General features: G+C 43.8%; 1 protein-coding gene across 50 annotated transcripts in view; it reads left to right on the forward strand.

Annotated features, from left to right (window-relative positions):
* Positions 1 to 24,593, forward strand: part of MAGI1 (membrane associated guanylate kinase, WW and PDZ domain containing 1) — a 284,769-nt gene that overhangs the window by 231,283 nt on the left and 28,893 nt on the right. For all 50 annotated transcript variants that reach the window (XM_085516259.1, XM_015875201.3, XM_015875203.3 and 47 more), the window contains 4 exons: positions 635 to 817; positions 1,507 to 2,127; positions 17,045 to 17,076; positions 22,825 to 23,041. In XM_085516259.1, coding sequence (XP_085372385.1) covers positions 635 to 817; positions 1,507 to 2,127; positions 17,045 to 17,076; positions 22,825 to 23,041 — 1,053 coding nt within the window. The remainder of the gene's footprint in view (positions 1 to 634; positions 818 to 1,506; positions 2,128 to 17,044; positions 17,077 to 22,824; positions 23,042 to 24,593) is intronic.

Consider the following 24,593-nt stretch of genomic DNA (forward strand, 5'->3'; position numbering starts at 1 on the left):
CCTTCACTACAGCACTGCTTCATCCACTGCAGGTGAGGAGCAGGAAGGAAGGAGTCAGGCTTGGAACTGTGTCTGAAGAGCAATGTCAGCATCCCCCCTGCTCCTCACCAGAGGAGGTGATAGGAGGGTAGTGATGGTGGGGTGGGTAGGGGATTAGCTGAAGGGTTACATGGTGTCTGAACATCGCTCTGGAGCTGCTGGAGAAAGCCATGTATAATAAAACTATGATACTAATTTCTGCAGAAATTTTCACTGCCGACTCAATCTCATCCTTAGTGGAGAGGATAAAATCACCTCAAGACAGAGATAAGACATATTATCAGAACCAGCACTGCTAGCTTTAATGCATTCCCTTCCAAAAAAAGCCCTTTCCCCTTGTGTAGCCTCAGTACTGTGGTGCATCCAACCACAGCAAAGACAACAGCTGGAAGTCGGAGGGTTTTGTTCACTCCTTTCCCTGCGTGATTGGTGCCAGGGAGACAGGTGGAGGGCAGTGAGGTGACAGGGCAGCAGAGTCTGGTCCTGTCCCTGCTCCCTGCTGTTTGTGCACTTGTTAGAACGCAGAGGGATGGAGGAAAAGAAGACCAAATGCTCTTGCCTGCCTTTTTATAGATTTTCCAAACTTCCTACACAGGGAAACCTTTTTTTACAAGAAACCCTTCTGAGTTGAAAGGGAAGTTCATCCACACGAAGTTAAGGAAAAGCAGCAGGGGGTTCGGCTTCACCGTCGTTGGAGGAGATGAGCCGGATGAGTTTCTGCAGATCAAAAGTTTGGTGCTTGACGGCCCTGCGGCGCTGGATGGCAAAATGGAGACAGGTACTGGTGCCATCACTCAAAATCACCCCCTTCACTTTGGTTTATGGTTTTGTGGCTGTTTTTATATGCAATTCAAAACAACCTTTAGTCCTCATCGTGTTTTTGGGGAAAGATGTTCAGCTTTCCGATCAGCAAGCGGGGAGGTGGGATGCAACAGGAGGAAATCCCAGTAGGGTTCACCTGAACATCACACGCTGAACATCCCTGTCTTACAGCCACAGTGTTAAAGAATTGAATGAGATTTCAGGCTGAAGTACGTCTGAGACGCGGTACATGGCACCGTATTTAAGCAGTTGCTGTTTGAGCCTTCTGTTACAGCTCTCAGTTTTGTTCCTGTCAGATGTCATTGTAGAGCAGGGTGTGACAGTGAGAGCTGGGCTTGGCAATAACTGCAAAATAGGCGATATATTGTTGCTTGAATTTATTACCTTTTTGCATGAACCAAATTCCATTTGCACTTTCAGAAAGTGTTTATGCACATGAAGGCTTTATGTGCTGAATCCACTGTGTGCTGGTAGTTCTCGCTTGTCCAAATATTATCACAGCTTTTCTTTGCAAAATACTTTAGTGCTGCTCTCTGCCCACAAGTGGCACCTGTGGGCTTCTGGGGCTCCAGTTCTGTGTTCCTGAGGTATACAAGTGTGTTGTGGCTGTATGCACCTGATATATCTCTCTTGTGTCCTCTGCAGGGGATGTCATAGTCAGCGTGAATGACACCTGTGTGCTGGGGCACACTCACGCCCAAGTTGTGAAAATCTTCCAGTCCATCCCCATTGGTGCCAGCGTGGACCTCGAACTGTGCCGAGGCTACCCCCTGCCCTTCGATCCCGATGACCCCAACACAAGCTTGGTGACGTCCGTGGCAATTTTGGACAAAGAGCCGATCATTGTGAACGGGCAGGAAAATTATGACTCCCCAGCCAGCCACAGTAGTAAAACAGGGAAAGTCAATGGCACAAAGGAAGCGAGACCCAGCAGCCCAGCTGAGGTCTCCTCCAACGGACCCCATGGGTACCCCAATGACACGGTCTCTTTGGCGTCTTCAATAGCAACACAACCTGAATTGATAACTGTGCATATAGTGAAAGGGCCCATGGGCTTTGGCTTTACTATAGCAGACAGTCCCGGTGGGGGTGGCCAAAGGGTGAAACAAATTGTGGACAGCCCGCGATGCCGGGGCCTGAAGGAGGGTGACCTTATAGTCGAAGTCAACAAGAAGAATGTGCAGAGCCTCACTCACAACCAGGTGGTAGATATGCTGATTGAATGTCCGAAGGGAAGCGAGGTCACGTTGCTGGTGCAGCGAGGAGGTAAGTCTTTAAAACTACTTGAAAATATTTCTTCCTCAAATTATCCAAAAACATGCATGTCATGAAAGATCTGCTCCCTTAATCTTCAGTGTTGAAAAGGTTTGTGTCTGGAGGTGTAAGAACTGCTGCATGTTGGCAGTTGCTGCGTCAAATGGATGGTTAAAGTTATTTGTTGTTTGGTGCTTTGCTGGGATGAATGTGCTTGCAGCTCCTGTGTGCTCTTGCACTACACACAGCTTCTGGTAGGGGGCAAGCAGGTTGTATGGTTACACTGTTGCCTTACATGACGTCCCCTGATCTGCTCATAAAACTTGATTTGTTTAAATAATGTGGGTATTTCTTGTGTTGTTTTGCTGGGATGGAAGAGGATTGTGATATATTTTGTGGTTTGCAGCGTCCAAAGCCAGATAGCCATGGACTTTTCAGTGTGGAAGGGCTACACCTGGGATGCAGATTGTAACCTGGGTTGAAGTCAGAGCATTTAAACTTCCCCAGGTTGTGAGCAATTGAAGTGCTACTTCTTGACCTGTTTATCTGCTGATAATTATCTCCTGGCAATCAGGAGCTGAACTCAGTTTTGGTTGTGTTGCTGAAGCGCAGTGTTTTGCATGGATAATGCACACGTGGTGCTCAGCACCTTACAGGCACACTGCAGGGACAGAGGGGAGCAGAGCAAGGAGCAGAGGCCAAATGCAGCCCTGGGATCTGCACTGACTGTGAAAGTGCTGAAACCTTCCCAGAGTGTTTTAATTGTAGAAAATTAGCAACCAAAGCTGGTCTGTTGAATGGGGACACGCTGCCTTCTGAATTGGCAGCTCTGGTTTATTGTTTTTGAAGGGCTATTTCAAAGAATGGAGGACGTGGGTTCTGCAATTATTAGCAGTTCTGGAGCAAGCAAAGCCTTTCTTATCCTTCTTCTTTTCCAAGTGCTTACTTTACTGTAACATTTAGTTAGTAAATTAAAAAGTAGAGAACAGAATATATTACGAGTTCTCCAATTTTCCAAGTGTGAGTTCCCTGGAGACCTTCAACACTGGATAGGCTTAAAAAAAATGCACGGCAGACTCATGATTAATATATGTATTTTGGAAAAAATATGGTTGGAAGAAAGATAGCAGCTGTAATTAATTCTCCATGAGAGCACATACGTATCTGGTACCACCATACATTAATTATTTGAATTGTGGATGACATTTAATAATCCTTCTTATGGCTTGAAGGCATAATGAAAAGATTTGATGAGGAAATAAAAGCAGAGTTTTAATAGGATAGTAAATAGTTCTCTGGTAATCTTGCTGAGTCTCTTTCTTCTTTTGCCTTTGTTTTTTTGCTGAATTGAAATACTGAGCACATACTGAGTGTTTGCTGTCGCCTTCCCAGGTAGATGACGTGCCGGTCTTCTTGATCCCATTGCAGAAATACATTTGACTCTGCAGTCTGTAAGCAAATTCAGGGCTCCTGGAGCAGCTCTTCCACACTGTCCCTATCAGTTGTCTTTTCCTCCTTCTCCCTCTGGTGTCCAGTGAAGAAAGTGCTCAGCTGCTGTCAGGCAGCCACACATAAGCCAGACATCTGCATTCAGCTGGGCTCTGCATGGAGCATCCCTGCACTGCTACGACTGGTTCTGAGCTGTAGAAAGGATTTGTCAGAAATGATTATTACTAATCAGGCAGTAAAATATCAGGAAGGGATGAGTCGTATATGTGACAAGGTTTGCCTGCTCGGAGCAGCTTGTGTGCTCCCAACAAGATTTAATTGTTAAAGCTGAAGGGTCCTCTCTGCATGAAAATCATTTGTAAGGCTTGTGTGAGGCTATGGGGATGAATGCTTTAAGAGAGGGGCAGTGTCAGGTCATTTTTGCTCTTAAGAGGTCCTGTGGAAGACCTGCTTTCCTAAGGGATAACATAATTGCCTGTAGATGCTAGGGCAGGACAGAGCAGATCCCTCAAGCCAAATAGAGATCTTGACTGAGGATCAAATGGGTGTTGTTTGGTTCTGAGTGATTTTAAACGGGTGAAGGTGCCAAGCCATTTGAGCCTGTAAGTTGGACTGGAGGAGGCAGGAGACCTTGCTGGGTAAAGCCCAGCAGATCTGAAGGGTGACATGGAGATGCTTGGCAGCAAAGGAAGTCTGTTCAAGGTCTGGATCCATGAAAGTGCCAGCGCTCCTAGTTACAAAATGAAGAGTTAAGCGTATGTGTTTGTCCCTGCAGTGCACTTGTTGTCATTGCACATCTCATTTATTTTAGAGATTTACTGTTAGTAAGGTCACAAAAAGGCGTACCTTTAGTTCAGATATTTTTAATTGCAAAGAGGTCATTAGACATGGAACCTACCAAGTGAAGGCAAAGAAAGCAACAACAAAACAAAGGTATATTTACCACTTGAAATCCAATTTTCGTTGAAGCCTTGTCTGACCGGAGTGATTCAAATACCTCTCCATTCTGCATAGAATTTATTCATAATAAAAGCAACATTAGTTGGAATAATCTCCCTGTTTCCCAAGTGACTTCTATTGCAGGGAGCTGTGTCTGTGCCAGGACAGGTGGCAGATGTTTCAGAACAAGGGATTCTGCCAAACTACTGTGCTGCACTTATCTGGGTCAGTAAGACCTAGCATTTGTCTCAGTATCTGCATGTCTTACTGACGTATTATTCAAATAACCTCAGATTAAATACGATTTTATGGGTTTTTTTTCCAAGTCTAGGTTAGTTTTCTGTATAAACTACCCAACACTGTTGTATCTGTTTTGTGGTCAGTTACAAGAATTGGGCTGAGAAGTTTTTCTGCAGGTTTGAATGGATAACTTCCCTTCCAAGCTTTAAGCATCTCTGTTGACCAGGAGGTTGAAAATAGCACAGACCTTCAGCCTGATCTACATAATCCCCTCGGAGATGTATTCTCACTCTGTGCCAGATCAAAGTAAAAGCATGCAGGTGGGATGTCACTCACATGCCATCTGCAAACCAGTGCAGTTTATGGTTACTTTCCCTAGTGCTACATTCACATTAAACTGGGGAATAGAAATCAGTCTTTTGAGACACAGATGATAAATACCAATTTCAAAACTAAGTGTATTATATGGGAGGAAAGAGCTGAGTAATATCAAATGCCCATCACCTGAGTGCTGGTCTCCATGTAAGTGCAGTCAGTAGTAAAATCTCTATTCATGGCTCAGCTGCGAATAGAGGATGTTTGCTGTGAGTGATGAGGCGGGATGAAGTGGGGAAGCCTCTCTTGGTCCCTGACTTAGAGGTCTCAAGAAGGTAATACGTGTAACTTTAGCAGAGATTTGCAGCAATGGAACAAAATTGCGGAGTGTTCAAGCAATAAACCTGTTAAGACTGCTTATCTGTATGGAGCCTCCCTTGCTGTTCCAGTGGTGCTCTTGGCATGTGAAGCTCATTAACATCCACTGCTTTCCTTAGAAATGAGGTATCTTCTCCTTCTTGTGCCAAAAGTGCGTGCTGGAGTCAACTGCTCTGGACTTGAAATGTCTTTTGGTAGCCTAAAATGGAAGGAGTTTTATTTTCTCTCTGTATATCTGGTATACAGACCCTCGAAACATCACATAGTGATATGAAGGTGTCTTTTCCTTTAGTGTTTTGGCTGCAGCTTTGGGTTCCCATCAGCCCCGGTAGAGTCAGAAGATGCTTTAGACGCAGTGGAAAAGCTTTACAAACAATATATCGTAACTACTTCTAATTGCACGCACATTATGACAGCTTGGTTGACATCAGATTGCTCTTTGGGATCTGGGGGGTCAAAATACAGTGCTTTGGCATAAGTGAGCAGCAACACTGAGTTTGAAATACCTGAGTGGAGTGAGATCTGCTCCCACTGCTGGACTCATAGGATGTCCACTTACTTTTATAAGCAAAAACATCATAATTACACTTTATTGATATCCCTTTCCCCCCATAGAAAGCAAACTTTTCCTTCCTGTCTGTACAAGAAGTGTCGGAAAGCAGTCATTTAGTGGTGATGGCCAAAGAAAAAAAGAGCTATAGCTGATCTCAGTGTTAGAATTAGAGCTCCTTTTCAGTTGCTATCCCTAATGATGTAAACCCATGGTAATTAGAACTGCAATCAGCTATTCAGTAGAGGCTTGAACTCTTTTGAACAAGCCACTCACTTCTGTTTGCCCTTTAGGCTGCAGTGAAGAATGAGCTGAAAGTCAAGCCACTTGAGCATCTAGCTGCCAGAATATTTAGACTGCCTTAGCAGCTGCTGAAATAGAGAAAAGTGAGTCCAGAGTTCTTTTAGGACAAAATCACAACCTGGGAATCGGATGACCGTTACCACAGAGCCCGTGTGCCTGTGCCAAAGCTTCTGGAAAGGGAAGAAAAGTTCAGGGTTTCCAGCAGTGATTTCAGTTCTCAGTGCAGAGAGAGCAGAGAATTATACTGGGCTCTTTGTCCCGTGCTTGGATCCATAGAAACCCCCATGAAAATGGATTTCCATCCCACTGGGCTCGGAGCTGCCTCCTTCCTTATGATAGGATTTCGTACAGTATGTACCCCATGGGACACCATTTTGTGGCAGCTTCTTTGCAGAAGCAGGAGCAGATGTAATTCCTCTCTGCCACTTGGTGTGCTCCACCAACCTCAGCATTTCTGAAATTTCCATTTCATGTCCTCCCTTTTTTCCTTATCTCACCTTCCTGTCTCAGCAACCAGTGGTGCTGCCAGGACCTTGTGCTCCTCAGTTGTCTCCCATCAGAGCTATTGGTTGAGTCCCTCAGCAATTTGTCACTCAGTGTCTCTTATCTCAGTGTGCATGTTGTAAAATACCAGCTATTGTAAGTGCAAGTAGCACCAACAGAAACAGCAGCTGGTGGTGTAGTTCCGATAACTCATAGCTGCCCCTGTTTATTTAGTACATTGTTGTTGTTTTTTTATTAATGAGAATCACAGTATGTTTAAAGAAATACATAATTTCAAGCATAATCTCAAGACTTGTATTTCATTTCCTTTGTAATTCTAGGGCTACTACTTTGTCATTCTTGATTTATGCACTTCCCCCTTTAATTAGGAACCTCATTTGGCACTTAAAGATCTGCCTCCGATTGTTTCCTGTTGTTTAATTTTGTTACTATTTTTTTTAAAGACTTTCCCCTGGGAAGAAGGAAATCAAATGAGTGAAGCTTTTAAGTTGGTCTACAAAAAGCATAAAAATGAGATGAAATATGTGTTTAAATACGTTTAAGTGTTTTGCAGCATTGGCTTTCTGTATTCAGACAGTCCTAACACATTGTGGGTTCCCTCTCAGGTTTCATACAGAAGCCTGTGCATCTCTTTTTCCATGCCACCATGTCACTCTTTACTGACTTCTCTCTGCTGAATGGATTTGCATTCTAACAAAGCCAAAATAGCTGATGAGACTTTAAAATAAGTTTGAAGTGAGTCTTGATGCTGCATTTACTATTCTCTTACAGCTTTATTCTGATCAGGGACAGCCTGGAGAGGAGCAGAAATACAGAAATCACTTGAAGTCAGGAAAAGATGAAATAAAATGTTAACACGTTCTTATATTTTTAAAAGAGAAGCTTGAAGTTCATGCCCATTATTAGAATTGCATGTATGCCTGTATTGCAATACACTGTGCAAGTTAATTTTCCGCTAAACAGCTCTGGAGCATTAGATATGCCTTTTTGGGGCAATGCTGCGTATTGTTGTGCAGCACAATACAATGATCACTGGTAATTGGTTTTGTAAAGCAAGCTAGCAGGAACTTGTTTTTCTTTGTGATAAAAATAAGCCAAACTTAACATTTAAAATCAGGTCATCTTATAAATAATGTAATATTTGGGGATTATGCAGTGTTTTTCTCCTTCAAAGTGCTTTACAGGTGTTAATCTTTGTGACATTAGCTGTTTGTTTTTGATGATCTGAATTTGCAAGGCTTGGGATAACTGTGTTTACCAGAAACATGAAGGATGGAATTTGGGTGCTGCTGATGACAAGGCAAGGCTCCTATTTGACTGCAGGAGGCAGTAGGGTTTCGCCAAGGCTTTGGGTGCCTACAAAATGCCTGTAAGGCACTAAGGGTAATTGTTGGCAGCTTGCTGCGGCACCTAATAGCTTGATGTGCATTACTAATATTCATATAAATGGTGCATTTGCAGGAACTAATTAATTAGTCTTACCAGGCCGTGCTGGAATTTCTCAATGCAAGGCATCGCGTTGAAAAAAGGAAGAGGCAAATTCAAGTGTCAACCTCCAAAAGACACTTCATTTAGGGCCTGAAAATTAGGAGAGATTTAGACTGGATATAAGGAAAAAGTGCTTTAAGATAAGGGTGGGTGAAGCACTGGGGTTCACCCAGGGTGGTGTGTGGATGCCCACAGGGGTGGTGGGTACCCCATCCCTACAGACATCCAAGGTCAGGCTGGATGGGCTCTGAGCACCTGATGGAGCTGTGGGTGTCCTTGTGTATAACAGGAGCATTGGACCAGATAACATTTAAGGGTCCCTTCCAACTCTGATATTCTACAGTTCTATTCTGTCTGTTTATTTCAAGCCTCTACTATCCATATTCATTTGCCTTTTCTCAACCCTAAAGGTTAAGAAGCATCAAACAATGCAGATTTTCATACTAGCACCTGACTCCAAAGCTCAACAGCTTCATAACATCGCAATTCTGATAATAAAGGATAATTGGCATTGTTGGCAGGTGAACATTTTAATTGCAGGCAGAATTTCCAGCTCTCGTTGATGTGGCGCATGCAGGGTACTGACAATGATCTGCTCTCCATTTGAGGCACAAATGTTTTCGCTTCAGCCGCCCTTCATTAACTCTATTTGCACCGATTCTCTTCTAGAAATGAATAGGCAAGTGGAAAGGCCTGTGAAATCTGCTTTCCAGGTCAGCATTTGTTTTACATCAGTTGCCCTGCATTTTTGTGGCAGTGTGGCCTATCCATGCCCCAGCTCATGTCCTGCAGATATATGTGTCATCAAGCTCCAGTCTCTGGGAAGGGGGGAACAGAATGAAACAGTTGCTGATTCACTGCTTGGCATTTAATTGCACACTTTGCATGAATTTTAAGGGCTGAGAGAGTTTCCCAAACTTTGCAGATCTTTTGCAAAGCGTGCCTCGAGGTCGGGAGGAAACCTTGCGCTTTGATTACGAAGGAGATGAGCAATTAGCATATTTGGAATCACACCATGATTTCACTTCGGCATAACGCTGCGTGCTGACAACGCCATAGCAGCGCTGTGCGCGTTAGACGCTTGGCTGCATTTCTGTGGCAGGGAATCTGCTTTGCAATCAGTAAGAAAACCAAAGCAATTGCTGAACGCTGGGAGAAAGAAATGCCTGAATATCTTCACGTCAGGATGTTTTATTGCATGAACCACCTTATCTTTCCAAAAGCAGAGTGTTCTGAGATGCGGACAAAACTGGAGGTTGCTTAGCAAATGAAAAATGAGAGCTCTGAAATTCTTCCTATGCCCTTTTTTACTCCCTATCTTGAGGTTTTGAAAGTTGCTGTGGTTTTTCATGGTTGTTTTTTCTGTGTGTGTGTGTGTGTGTGTGTGTGTGTGTATGTGTATGTTTCCCTCCCCCTCCCCCCCCTTTATGTTTGATTTGGTTTTGTTATTAAATGCTGAAGTGGTAGAAGTGGAGCAACCCAAACCCACATGGTGTTGTTTTGAATCAAACGTGATGTGATATAACACAAGGTGGCACAGCAGAACCTAATACCAGGCACTAGATAAGGCAGACTTAACTCAAGATGTGCCTCCCACATCTTCGTTTTAATTTGCACAGCAAATGGAGCAGACTTGGAGCTGTGCAGCTTGAAGGGGTTTATTCCACCCAGTTTTCCTCCTACCCTTATACCCTCCAGGGTGGCATTTTGGTGTGCATGGAGTGGGTTTTTATCAGCAACGATGCATATGGGTGCAGTGGCCGCTGCCCTGATTTGGCATTATAATAACCAGTCATAACAGAATTAATGAGGTATCAGGAATCCAAGAAAGGTCTTTGTTTATCGCTGTAATTAAACACATTTGGAGACTCATTAGAAGCAATAGCAGATGGGCAAAAGTGAGGAAGAAGAATGGTTTTATAATGCACTAGTAGATGGTTTTGTTCTGAGACAGATTGTTTTTAAATATATGTCCTCCTGTCTTTAATTCTATTCTAAATCAACTTATTTATTAATTTTGCACTCTCCATTAGGATTTCCTATTTCTTCATTTAATGTTTCTTTTTCCTTGGTCTGGTGTTTTCGTCTTTGTGATGGTGCTGATAACAAAGAGTGTTAAAACAGTGACTTTTGTGCTAGCAGACCTGCAGTGTACCTCGAGCTGTACATGGGGAGCTAGCAGGGCAGATAGTGCAGATGGGTTGGGTCAAGAAGGCTGAATTTTGGGCGATGGTGCAGCTGGGGATGGTGCTCCCATGACCAGGAAGGTCACGTTGGTAGGGATGTGGTAGGTGGAAGTTTTAACTCCATCCTGATCCTTGAAGGTTAGTTCCTGAGATGCACAGTTACATACTTGGAATTACAGTGAGCTGATAATCTATTTTCCTAGAAAACTGTACTCTAAATTGATAATGTTTCTTGAAAGCACGTGCAAATTCATTGTCCTCTTGTAAAGATCTTTTGTCTCAGTGTGTGATGTGTGTCTGCGCGTGCCCCAGGGCTGAATCTGGCTAAGCATTCTGTAAATATTAGCATATTGTTATGGGATGCTACTTATTAATATCAACAGCAAACTAATGCCAGGAGGGCCTTATTTACAGGCTGATCTCCAAATACGAAATAATAGAACCCACCATAAACCAAACAGGTTTGACCATGGGAATTTACACCTTGTAACAATGAACAGTCTGAAGACAAACACTGTTGATGAGCAGGATAAATACAGATGTGACAGCAGCAAAAATCCTCTAGTGTCCTGTTCTATGCTATGCATGGGGAGACCCCTAAGATAGCCCATCAGGTGCCACCTCCCTTTGGGACCTGCATGGCCATGCCATGGGACAGCCAGTTGATTAGGTGGAGTTTGGGACCAAGACTCTCCAAGCCAGAAATGGAACCCCTGATTTGTTTCACTTTACCTCAGAGACAATAATTAATTCTTTGAGTGAAGAATCGTGGTGAGCTCCAGAAGTAAAGTGTGTAACTCACGGTTTTGGGTGCTGGTGAGTTCTTGCATATGTATGTTTTCATGCATAGCCACATCTTTATGTACATGAAAATGCATTAAAAATATACCTAATACAGGTGTTCACATGGATACACACACGTGTATGTATATGCAAAGGACATGAGGGTTTCTAATTGCTTCCCAATTCTGATATTCACCTTCTCAGATTCCTGTGGTTTAAGAAATCTGATGTGTGTGTATTTGTGTAAATATTAATCAAAATTTTCATTTAAACAAGTGGCCCCAACAGCTTGGGCTTTAGGAAAACCTCTTCTTTTAATGAACTTCATAAATAAAAGGAGTCATAACAATGGTTGATGTGGTTCCAGCCATTAGCTAGGTGGATGAGGGGTCACGCTGGTTCTCAATTGCTTTATTACCTTACTGCCTCGGATTTGCCATATGTTTCTTACAACATAGTTAAATTTATATATTTGTAGTAATTAAACAGCATTTTATTGGTCTATATCTTTTTTTATCACTTTAGAATCACTTCTGGTTTGAGATGCTGAAATATGACTGAACTTGGGATTGCAAGCAGTTGTTTGACAGCCTAGCTAAGAATGAGTAATTTGTGTTAACGCAATTAAGCATCTTTAAAGCACCTAGAACTGAAAGTCTAGCTGATGATAATGTACTATGCCTCATTATGTTTTTTGCTTGTGCCAGTGGGTTAAGAAAGCCTGAGATGGTCTCTTGAAAACGCCACTCTGTTAACATTAGCATATAGCATTAGCATGAGAAACGTGGCATTTTCACATTATTTGGTAGCTACCACTCTTGATTTATAGCAGGGCTACATTCCTTCCATGTACATTATTCTCTCAGTTAAAGCCTGTGTTGCAGAGCTAAGTTTTGCTAGTACAGGGACACTCCTGCAGATGAGGGTGATGGGCAGGGACAAGGAAGGTCTTCTCTTTTTGGTGGTTCTTTTTTTGGTGGTGCTCCTTGTGGTTATGTGCAGACTTGTGTCTCCTGCTGCCTGTTACTCTGCTATGCACTTCAGTCTGGAAAAGATCGGCTTCCATCTATTTTTTGTTCGATAATATTTGTCCTTTATAAAAAACTCTCCGGTGGTGGATTATACAGAACCAAGGGGATTGCTTTGTCACCACCATCCTCCCCTCCCTTGCCCCCTGCAGCACTAATGGCCATTAGAGTTAATTATTTAGAGTTCCTTGTTTTGCTTGCAGGAAAACACGATCGATGTGCGGTGCCAGTTGTGTGCTCCCTGGCTCTGGTACTTCACCCCTCGTCTTTCAGTGTGTCTCCTTTCTTTGATACAGCCTTTGGCTTTTATTCAGTGCAGTGTAAGCAGCACCGTTTAGAAAACTTGTGTTGGTTTTCTTTCCCAGGCAGAAACATTTTCTCTGTAAATGTTAACCTTCATGACAAGGTCTGGGATGTTCCGTTCCTTGCATTTTGATTCTTCTCCACCTAATTTTCAGCTGCTGTGCATTCTGAGCTTCATACATAATGGCAAAACCAAAGAGGTGACCTTTACACCTAGGCTCACCAGCGGCTCTTTTGTTGTTGAACACAGATGGAGCACAGAGTGCCCTGACTGGAAGTGTTAAGTGATCACTGGAAGTGAAGATCTCATCACAATTAGTGGTTTTCTCTGTGTATGGAAGCACCCCAAAACAAAAACAAAACGCTTAGCAGTAGCAGTTGGCATTGTAAGCAGTAAATATGTCTTCCTTCTGGATGGGCTCTTAGCAATCTCAGGCACTTTTTCCTGTGATGGACTGTACAAACAGGTATTGAATTGTTTCAGCTTCAGCCTAAACCTTGCTGTAGTATATTTATATATTTGTGGTGGAGGGGGAACTATTCTTGCCATCTGACCTTCATGTGACCGAGCCCTTCAGAGGGGAGGACTGGATGTCTTACTTTGGACTCAGCCTTTGGTCATTTTGATCCACAGTCTCTATAGTGTGTGGCTGTGGGACAAGGAATGATGTGTCTGGTGTCCAACTGGGAAATATTTGAGTGCCTGTGGCCTTCTAAGAACTGTAACCCAAATACAGCCCAGGTTATGGTGCTGATTTGTGGTTACACACCGTATTCTGTATATGTTCAGTGGAAGAGAATTTGCCATGTATTGTGGTCTTCCTGCGTTATTTTGGTTGAATGAAGTCGAAGGGTTGGAGAAAATATTCCTGTAAAAATCAAGTCCTGCCACGTGTAACAGGCAAACATAATGCAGGACTATTTTCAGTGTTGTCTTTGGGTGTTTCCATGATCCCCTCACAGGTTGGGCTGGGGTACTTACAGCTTCCCAGCATCAAAAGTTTTATTGCAGGAGAATGCAAAATTAACACATGCTGAATAGTATTAAATGAACCACATTGTGGCCTCACTTTGTGCACTGCATTGCTCCCAACAGAAGAGCTGCTCCTGATGGGTAAAAAGGCATTAAGAGTGCTGAAGTCATGGTACAGAACTTGTGTAAGGATTTGCATTTTTTCCCTGTATTACAAAATGTAGTTGAGCAGATGGATGCAGCCAGCTGTACATAGAGCTTTAGGGAGTGCTGGGGGAAAAAGAGAGAGGTTTTTGTTAAGATAAATGTAATAATCTCTGTGATAATTAGTTTAATTTAGATCCTTGCCTCTGACTCATTTTTGACTAACCTTGTATGAAGCCTTTCTTCCCTTACTGACGAGCCTGTGAGGTTTTTTTGTGCTTGTGGATTGCTCACTGATCACTGGTATTTTTCATTAAGCAGTTGCTTTATTACATTGTTATTTAGAGGAGAGTAATTTGTGTTTTCTAATTAATTTAATTCCAGTCACATTTTGTAAGTAGCTACAATGAGCCCATTCATGGGGGTTTAGGTCATATTGACATTGTTTACCAGATGTGCCAGTTTGTTTTAAAACACAGTTAACTCTATGATGACAAGAGCCTCTTCCATGGCTCTACCTTCCATCTTCTATCATCTGCACCTCCAAAAATCCCCAAGATTAGGAGCTGCATTTCAACTGATAGATGTCTTTATGGTTTAAATCTCAGAACAGCATTACAAGCAGCGTTGATATCAACTCTTACAGCTCCATTATCTGATTTGAGGAGTGGCAGCAAAGCCTTGTGGCTTCTTTTAGCTGCAAGGGATGGGAGTGTTATGACTGGACCCCTAGAAAACTAGGAAATGAGAAAGAGAAGCAAAGTGGGTGTCAAGTCTGCATGTGGTCCATTTACCTCATAAAAGCTTTCAGGAGAGAATGGGGAGGATGGGTACAGCCAGGCATTGCATGGCATGAGCAGTGCCTGATGCATTAACAGTGATGGGAGGTGGTTAATGTAGTAGAAAGATGAATGTAATTCATTTTTGACACCATACTGAATTCAGAGCTGTGGGCACTTATTTCTGCCATAAACTTTTTGGAAAAGCATGGTGTTTTTTTGCTAGTGGCACACCCAGGAATTAGAACCTATGGAAGCTCTGTGTTCCTCGCTGTTAAATACCGCATCCCTTCCATCATCTAAGCATGAAAACTACACATTATGCCTATCATTGGCTCATTTTGCCTGCTGTGTCAAGAGCTGAGGGGTTGGAATCAGTCCCTAATTAGGTGAATAAATAACTTAAACACAGGAAAATGCACAGGCAGGTTATCCCCCTGACTGGAAACTTGTCCCATGAAAAACCGTCAGCGTTTGTGAACATGCTCTGCAGCCACATATTTTGGTAAAAAATCAATTACTGCTTGCTTTGTGGTGACACTGTGAGATTCATCGGCCTCCCCAAGCATCCACTGCACAATGGCCTCGTGTGTATTTTCTGTCCTTTTTCAACCGTCTCCCACCTCTTTGGCATTGGGACAGCTGAAATTAATGACAAACTTTGAAGGAAAGGTTTGCTCAGTAGTTTGTACTTAGTAAATTGTAACATCTAATGGTTGTGCTGAAACGCAGTTAATTTTGGTACGATTAGAACCGACAGCCCAGCTGCATCGCAGCTTTATTTTTTGCAATGAACATTTAAATTGCTGTAGTACTTCTTCAGGCTCATATTGGTCAGCCAAGGGTGCATGCATGCGTGGAGATCTGTTCTACCTATTGATTTAATAGGAAAGAGCATCTCTTGGAATGGGAGAGTAAACGTGTGTGCATGCATGTGGAAGGAGGGAGAGGGAGAATTTCTATCTGTGTGCTTATGTCTATGATAAATGATGCCTGTTAAAAATTAGGGCTTTACTTTTTAAAGCCTGTTACGCAAGCACAGTCACTGTCAGCAGAAATTAAGCTGCAGCCTTAGTTGTTTAGTTCAGACAGTTTTGATGTTTTGCTGCCCCTCGATCAATCACTGCCTGGAGGGGTATTTGCTTTTGCCTGGAAATGCACCAGAGTGATGTGCAGAGTGCAGATATTCCTCAAAAATGGCAAGTGTTTCATTTGAAATACTCAGTTTTCATAGCTGTCTGTGAGCAGGTAGCAAAGTGAGCTCTGTTTATCGTGTTTAATTGTGGAACTTCTCAGTTCAGAACTAGCATTTGCCTAATTACCTTAAAATGAGCTTCTTTCAAGATGCATTTGTAATTTCCTTGCATCGTGTATTTTATTCTCCATGCAAAAGTTAGATGAGGGCATGGTTCTTAGCACAGACAAAATGCATGAAGTGGTAAACATAATGCAGCATAAATGCCACATAAATCGCATCCTAAAGACAAAAGCAGATTTCAAACGTCTGAATCGCTGAGCACTTAGTGTGGAGGGTGATCTCTGTTTTGGTTTATGGTTGTTTTCTGGAGTGCAGAGCAAAGCAGGGTTTCCCTTCCTTTCCAGCAGCACAGGAGAGGGGGAGTATTTGCAGCCTGCCCAGGGGGCAACTTGTCCTGCGCTGTAGGCAAACTGCCCCGACAAGTGTCTGCTTTGCTGGGAACAGAGCCATGCGAAGTAGTTGGTAGAAATCCCACTTGAGTTCTCCCTTGGCTCACACTTGTCACAGGCTGCTCCAAAATGCAAAACTGTCCTTGAGAAAACCTTCTCCTGTGCTCTCCCTTTGCATGGATTGCAACCTGTGTAAGCCCCCCTCCTGGCATCCTCCTGGGGTTAGAACTCACAGTGCTGCTTTCAAGCCCTGAAATTGCAGCTGGCAGATAAAACCTGTGCCTTCAAACATTTATACTCAGGATGGGCAGGAAGGAAGCATGTTTTCTCCGTAGCGTTCACGCTTTTAGGGATAAAAGCTCGCTCCTCTGCATGCTTTTGTTTCGCCTCTCCTCCCAGCTCAATGCACATCTCACTTATTGAAAAAAAATATAATAAAATAGAAAAGAAAAAAAAAAATCTATTTCTAGCAAAATACTTTTTAAAAAATCAACCTGTTCCCCCTGCAACGCTGTGATTGGCTCAGTGCAATTGACAAGCGGATCGCGTCAAAAGGAAACATCCTAAGCTTAATTGGGAGCGCAGGCTGCCGGCAGCTGGGGGAGTGCCTGGGACTGTGCTGGGGCTGTGGGTTCCTCTCCAGCCTCCCGGCGGCTGCAGCACAAGTCAGCATCGCTAATGCGGAGCGAGCTCTCCCCCCGCGCCCCCACTGCCGCGCTCGCTCCCCCTCTCCCCAGGCTTTGATTCGATATGAACAGACTGGTAACTCCGACGCGAGAGTGAAAGCTGACATAACTCTGCAGATGGCTGCGTTCGGATGAAACACCTAAGCGGGTGTTGGGTTGTGGCTTTTTTTGGTCTGTGCAAGAAGGTAACGGTTAGATGCTAATGTTTGTTTTTCCCTTGTTGCCATTTTTCAGGACTGCCAGTCCCAAAGAAGAGCCCAAAGTCGGTAAGTGCTTCTCATTGCTGTGTGTGTTTATCTGTGTGGGTGGAGGAGGGATGAGTTGGGCTGCTTTTCTTTGTAGGTTTCAATTGTTTTTAAGTTGTCGTTCTGTTGCAGCCTTGGTTAACTTGCACGGCTCATACTGCACAGGGAGATAGGAGGGGGAATGCAGTGCAGTTTGCAAATAAAGCCTCAGGTTTGCAGATCCCCTTTCCTGGCAGATGAGCCTCTCTGCTGTTTAACTTACCAAAAAGAAAAAAAAAAGACTATTGTTTCCTTTTGGAAAGCTGGGAGGCTCCATCTTCTTGCCAGATAGCAGTTTCTGCTGGGTGTTTGTAGGCACCAACCTTTCCCATTAACTGCCCGAGTTTTCCTGGATGCCCTCAGCTGGATTACAGGCAGAATATAGCAGCGTGCGCTGTGTTGGGAGAGACAAAGCCCCGCAAAGCGTGTGTGCAGCTTCGTGTGAATAGAGTCTGAATGTTTGCTCCGCAGGCATTTTCCTACCAAGCGGGATTGTGCTGCAGGTGTGAGTTTCCTTACTAAAAAGTAAAAGAAAAAACAAAAAGGGTGTTTTCTTATCCCTTTCTTATCCCTTCTGATCTTATTTCCATGTAAAGCTGTTAGCTGGGTGACACGTTAGCTAATAGCATGCAAGCTGTGATCTAAAGTGTCATTAAAGCTCCGTGCATGATATTGTGGAAGATATTAATACGCTATTTAAATGCAACAGAAAGAAATCAGTTGTTTTAAAGGAAATGAAATACTTGAACTTGAAAGTTCTTAATTTTCTGATGGTGGGGGAAAAATGGGCTTTTCTCTCCCAGTAGCTTTGGGGAAGCAGAGCGCGGGAAAGATTTTTGCTGTGCTGTAAGATGGTGCCAAACTTCACCCACACTCCTTGATGGGCACCAAACCCTGCATCCAGCACCAAGCAAATGAGAGGACACTCATGTCATAGAATCATAGAATATCCTGAGCTGGAAGGGGTCCATAAGGATCAGAGTCCCTCCCTAGAGCTGGGTGCTGGCCGTAGTGCTGCAACTCAGGCAAGAGCTTCAATAAGGGGCTGAGCGGGAGGCTCCTGCTTACAATACGAATTCTCTGTTCTTCCCCAAAGAAAGCCCTGCAATAATTAATGTGATTCTGATGGCTTAGGGCAGCGCTGATTACAGTCACGTGAGGGCAGGCCTATACCGCTGTCAGCTCGCATTAATGTGGGGAGGCAGAGCGCGGGGTGTGCTCCCTTGCAGGGCTCAGGCATGTCAGACCCTGGGCATTCGCTTCTATGTCATATGCAGGGATTAATTCAGCCTTTGGTAAAACAGAAGCCAGTGTGTAGGATATGACCGTGTCTGGCACGTTTCTGCTCCCGCCCGCACATTTTCCCCCAGTCAGAGCCGGAATTGCAGTGCTTGGTTCCAAGTCTGGCTGCTGCCACTGTGCCAGCTGAGCCCTGGGTTCTGCCCACGTTTGTTTGGAGGCAGAGTAAGCCCTGAGTCCAAGCAGCAGCTGAACCCGTGTAATCCTGCCTGGGGAACAAAGAGGCTGCAGGGCTACACCTGTCTGCAGGCTGTAGTAGATTGCCTCCTCCTGTCTGCTTGGAGATGGTCAGCCCTAGGGAGCAGCCCCTCGTGCACTTCTCCTCACCCTAATGCCTTGCTTTAGGCTCCCTCTTGTAAATTCTACTATAGCCCCAGGTGTTGCTATGGCCTTGGAAGCACAGGATGCACTAGAAGAAGAGCCTCCTATTCCTGCTGCCTGCATGCCAGATCATTTGCATTGACAATTAGCAGCAACAATGTGCACCGCTGCATCACTGTGCTGCTGCATTGCACATTGTTGTTCCTATCCTATCCCATCCAGTCCCATCACAGTAGTCCCTGCTGGGATGCATTTGGCACGAGCTCCCAGCTCAGTGCTAAGTCTGCTCACATTACCCCTATCCTCTCCCAAAGTCCCAACACACTCCCGACTCACTACTGTCAGTTGCTTCTTTCTCTACCGGGCACTATTTTTAGCTACCAGCCCCATTCCCGTATTCCCACGGGGCTGACTGCAGGCTGTTGGGTACATCCCGTCATGAAGGAAGTGTCTTTGTTCATGCGGAGCTGTGGCAAAGTCTGGGAATTGTTTTCTACCTTGGGCTGAATTTTCCTGGGCTGTATTTCTCAGCCTGTGCATCTTCTGACAAGCTTTGCCGTGTTTCTTAGCTTCTGAGAGAGGTTTTTAATGTTGGTGAAAGAGCCGAATGATTTGTATATTTTTTTTAGTCTTCAGTGCCAGATCTTCAGAACTTGAAGTTGCAGCCCAACAAGGGACTGGGCACTTCATGTCCTTCCTCCCACCTATGCTGTGCCCAAGGCTGTATCTGCAGCACCCTGTGCTTCTGCTTTGTGCTCAGTCCCCATTGATTCTTCTTTAAATGCAAATAGACAGTGTTTTTGTATTGACTGCCTGTGGGTATACATTTTCGATGAACAAGTTCTCTTTGTGTAGCAATTTCCCCTGCAATTATCCTGTTATAATAACATGGATGAAAACAAACTTTTCTTTCCTTCTTCTTCTTTCATTTTTTTCTTTTCTTTCTTTTTTTTTTTTCTTTGGTTGCTTGCATCAAAACACTCCACCAGGGGGCAAAGATTCTCATTCCCGGCTCTGCTTGCTGTCACCACCACCAGCACCAGCTTTCCCAAACAGCACAAAACTCCCCAGCTCGATTGTTAGAAGAGTTATCTCTGCAGGAGGACAAAGTGCCACGTTCTTCCTGACATCTTGCTTTTCTTTTGGGTCTAAATAAGCACATTGTCAGCATTGCTGAGTGGTGACCCAAAATGCAATTCCTATGCGCAGCCTGTCCCTGACAAGAGACATGCCACGTGTTTTGGCTGGATAGGCAGTACTTGGGGCTCTGCTTGATGTCCTGTTTTTGTCAGGAGAAACTGGTTCACAGCACATAAACGTGTGATGCTTCCCACACCATTGAAAAACCTTGTTTTTTTTCCCTGCATGAGCAAACCTCAGCAGCTCACCCCTTTAGCAGTTTTATACCTGGGACCCAGGTGCTACAGCCTGAGGTGTTCAGTTGTGCTGCAGGTTTCTCCATCCAACACATCCCCACCTGCAGCCACCTTTATATTTTCTATATAGACTTAAATTTTGCAGGATCAGCACTACAAGCTTTCAGCATAGGCATAGGAAAGCTGACAGCACACGCATCCCTAAATTTCATTCTCAGACCTGAGGCTTGCATAGAGCATGAGGAGCTCCAGTCTCCCACTTTTTCAGTCCTGGCTCTTATACAAGAGCAATGTAAATGGTTTTTCCCAGCACCTTTATTTCAGTGTGCAGTCTGCCTAGGCAGACTTGGTGATGTCATTCTGGTCCTCATTTCTAGCCAGTATTGGTCAAGAAAAGGTTTTTGGCAAGCTATTTATTCTTATCTGTAGTTCTAGAGAAGACCACAGACTCCGCACAGTCAGGCAGGGGTGCTCTTGCTGCCTTGGGCAGTTCAGTTCCCCTTCTCTTGTCTTCTTCAGCTCCCAAATAAACATTTCAACCTTTCTAAAGATGTTACTGTTGGAAAAAGCAACAGTCCCTCTGAAGAAGTTTTCCCCTTTTTCTTGCAAAATGTCTGTGTATTCGCAGATGCAACCCTAATTTAATTTGAGGTGGTTTTGCTTGAGATGTGCTGACTTCCATGTGCAGCCCAAATAGAAAACAGAATTCATAGCTTGTTCAATATTTAGGTCTTCCATATCATAAGGTGGGAGCACTCTTGCAAGTTCCAACTTCGTTCCTCTGTAAGTCAGAAAGTTTTCAGAGAGTTCTCAAGATTCCCCCAGCAGGTGAATGAAGCTTCCCATCTTAGTTCCCATACTCCAGGTTCTATAAGCCAGCTATTTCCAGCGAGACTGGCTTGAAATTTCACAGGATGCTTTTAGTTACTTCAGTAGTTTGACCAAACAAACAAAACAATCCAGATGGCTGGATGGAGAGCTGTAATGTGGGCTGGGGTTTGTTTCTTTGTTTGTTGTATTTGTATTCCTTTAAAAAAAAAATAAAAAATTACAAAGGAGTGACTATCTGCAGCATAGCAGGGTTTTAAACTGCTGCATTTAAAGACTGAAGGGCTGCATGTGAATTAGCTTCTTTTACCACTTAAAAAGCTAAAAATGTTTGAAATTGGTTCAGATATTTGTATTCTAAAGTCTGTGGATGAGTAATCACAGCAGGCATGCTTTGTTCAAAATTACTTTAAAGGACAAAGGCATTTTCACATTCTAGTCAATCGAGATAGCATTTTAAAAAGTGCTAGTGGTGGAACAGCGATGTGAATGTGAGGCTGCAATGTCAAAACCATTTGGACTGCTGGAGCTTTTTTCTTTTTTTTTTTTTTTCTATCTCAATGTAAGGCCAAAAAGATGTGCAGTTTGCAAACCAGAAAATATTATTGTTAAGACTCACACTGGTGTGGTGACTTTCTCCTCGGTTATCAGTTTGTCCCCACTGTGGTGGAGCACTGGCCACCTGAGGTTTTGCATTGAGAGCAAAAGAATGGGTCTCCACAGCCATGTGCACTCAGCTGCCCATCCTGCCCTGCTTTGCTCCCTGCACCATCTAGGTTTATCGTGGCAGCGTCTCTCAAAGCTAAAGCTCCTATTGCAGTGTTTTCAGTAACCAGGAGTGTTTATTTTTTCTGGTTGACCCCTTTTGACCAGGAAATTGTGGATGTTGTAAGAACAACACGCTGGTTCCCTGTGCTGGAGCAGGTGAGAGGTGGAACTCAGCCTTGGTGCCAAGGTTATCTCCGTTGAAAAGCCTTTGGGGAGCTCTTTGTGAGGGAGGACTTCGCTGCATACTGAGTGGCACAAATCATAGAATCATGAAGATTGGAAAGGACCCCTGAAGTCACTTAGTCAGACCACCAGCCCACCACCACCATGCCCACTAAGCTGCATCTCTCTCTCTGCAATGCAAGCATGATCTGTGCTTCATTTGACCACACCATTGCAAAGTTAGGAACTATGTTCCCTGCTTAGCTAAATATTGAGCAGACAGAGCTCTTGAGGTACTGCTTTTCAATAAGCTTTGAATTAGGGGCACGTATTTTCTCCTTTCTTTATGTGCTCAAATAAAACAAAGAAATCAAACCTCAAGTAGACGTTTTCATGTTTGTGAAGGTCTGCTGTAATCCTCTGGATGCTCTGGGAAGCAGAGACACGAAATTGGCACTCTGTTGTTAGCCCACTTGCAGTGTGGGGGCTGCAAGGGAAAAGTGTTTCTTGTAGTAAGGACTTGGATCTGTTGCAGGGAGCCACTCAAGTTCTCACAGTGAAATTTGGTCGTATTTCTGTTTACTTGCAGGCTCAAGTCAGACTTTAATGTGATCTGAGTAGAAGGTGGTTGAGTTTTTCTGACTTACGTAGGAAGGCATAAGTGTGCTGAAACTTGTAACCTAGAATGAGATTGAGGTTTGGTTTATGTGCAAGATGGAGAACTGCATGGTTTTTTTTCTTATGATAAATGACTTTGTTTTGCATATCTCTTTCTGTCAGTCTATCAAAATGTGTCACCGGGGAATTTAATTGTACCCAGCATTAACCGGTGGCAGCAGAACTGTGATTTATATATTTACTTACGTGCACGCAGAAAGCCTGATCAAAGGAGGGAGAAAAATTGATGGAAAACACCCACTCAAAGACCAATAACCGTCTGTTCTCCCTCTCTCTCCTCTCGCTTTCTTCCTTACAGCAACCACTTGAAAGGAAAGACAGCCAAAACAGTTCTCAGCACAGCGTCTCCAGCCACCGCAGCGGGCACACCGCGTCCCCCGCTCACAGCACGCAGGTGCTGCCGGAGTACCCCGCCACTGAGCCGCCGGCTGCCGACCAACCCGACGCTTCTGGGCAGAAAAAGCCAGATCCGTTCAAAATCTGGGCCCAGTCCAGGAGCATGTATGAAAGCCGACGTGAGTATAGAACAGGTGTGGTTGCTAAGGCTACGGCTACGGCAGCTGCGCTCTCTATATTTTCTTTGCAAAGAGCTGCGTCTTTTAGATCTATATTGCAAATAGAAGGCTTCGGGGTGTTAATCTATCTGCCAGCAATGTCTGACTGGTAGAGGGGCATTTTCATTTCGGGTAAGGAATGAACTTCAATCATCTCCAGAGAGAGGTGCTTAGACCAAAGCTTAACACCAAGAATCCCATTAAATTAAAGACTGCTCTTTTTATTTCCCCTCCTTTTTTTTTTTTTTTCTTTTTTTTTTTTTCTTTTCATTGCTTGTAAATTAAGCTGAAGGAAAATTTCCAAGTTTATTATCCAGATCCTGTATTCTTTTGTTGAGGTTAAGACTCGTTAACTGATATGCACAGGAATTTTGGTGAGGAAGGGAAGTATTTAGTTTGCTGAAATTCATATTAGATGCTTTCCAGTCTCACTCTATGGAGGAGAAAATCCAGCTAAGCTATTTTACTTTGACCAAAGAGGACACTGTTAACAGTGCAGATATCAAATGCATACTGTGAATGGCTTTCATGTCAATTAATAATCTGCATACTTGGCTAATAGTTCAGAAGGACTTTGACTCTTCTCCAAGGCTATAAATATGGTTTCAATCAGGTTCTTCTCTGCAAACAAAATAAAAGTTCTGGCTTTACTTTAATTGCACTGCTGAAGATGGACAAATCTGCAACAAATTCTTAAAGAAAGAGTTGAAGAGTTTTAGGTTCATTTCCAAGGGCAATAGTTTCTGTGGTTACTGTAAAGGCAGATTCAAAGTCTTGGTACCGTAAGAGTTTACTTTCATTCTGCTAACTGGAATTTGGTAGAAATGATCTGAAATGAACACTACCCCAGAATGGAAAATGATAGGACTGTTTTTTTCCTTACCAAATGAATCACTTCTAGATCTTATGTCCTGGAAAAATTAAACGATGAGTCATGGTTTCTTGGCTGAAGATGCATCTCTTCAGACTGAGTATCTCAGTCAGTTTGTAGGTGTCTTAGCTTCTGTGCTTTGCTTCCTTTCCCTCTCCAGGGGTTAGGTGTGCTTCTGACCACGAAGGCTCTTGGGCTGGCTGTGCTGGTCTACAGAGAAGTGCTGTAACTGAACTTGTATGTGTGTCTCATTGAAATGGCGAAGATGGGCAGAAAGAATAGGGATAGGGGTTTTGGCCCCACAGAGCTGTGGGCAGAGCCCCTCCTAGCCCTGCCTAGGTGGCTGAGGCCATATCATGGCACCAGCATCATCCTTGCTCAGCTCACATTCCCATAGACACTCTACAGGCATTGCATCTGAACCCCTGCAGCTACTTCGCTGATTTCTAATTAACAGTTTAACTTATACTAATTAGTCATTAGTATCAACTTAGCAGCATTAACTCCTGCCTGTCTTTCCCGATAAAATCCTGAGGCCGAGGAGGAGAAATCCTGAAAGGCACATTCAGGCTGTCACCTTCAGTGTCGTCCTCCAACACCATGTGCTAAATCTCTCTCTTTCCTCAATGGCTGCCAGTATCT

Source organism: Coturnix japonica, chromosome 15 (assembly GCF_054131305.1).
Source record: "Coturnix japonica strain WE chromosome 15, WE-NBRP24, whole genome shotgun sequence".
In the NCBI taxonomy this organism is placed as follows: Eukaryota; Metazoa; Chordata; class Aves; order Galliformes; family Phasianidae; genus Coturnix; species Coturnix japonica.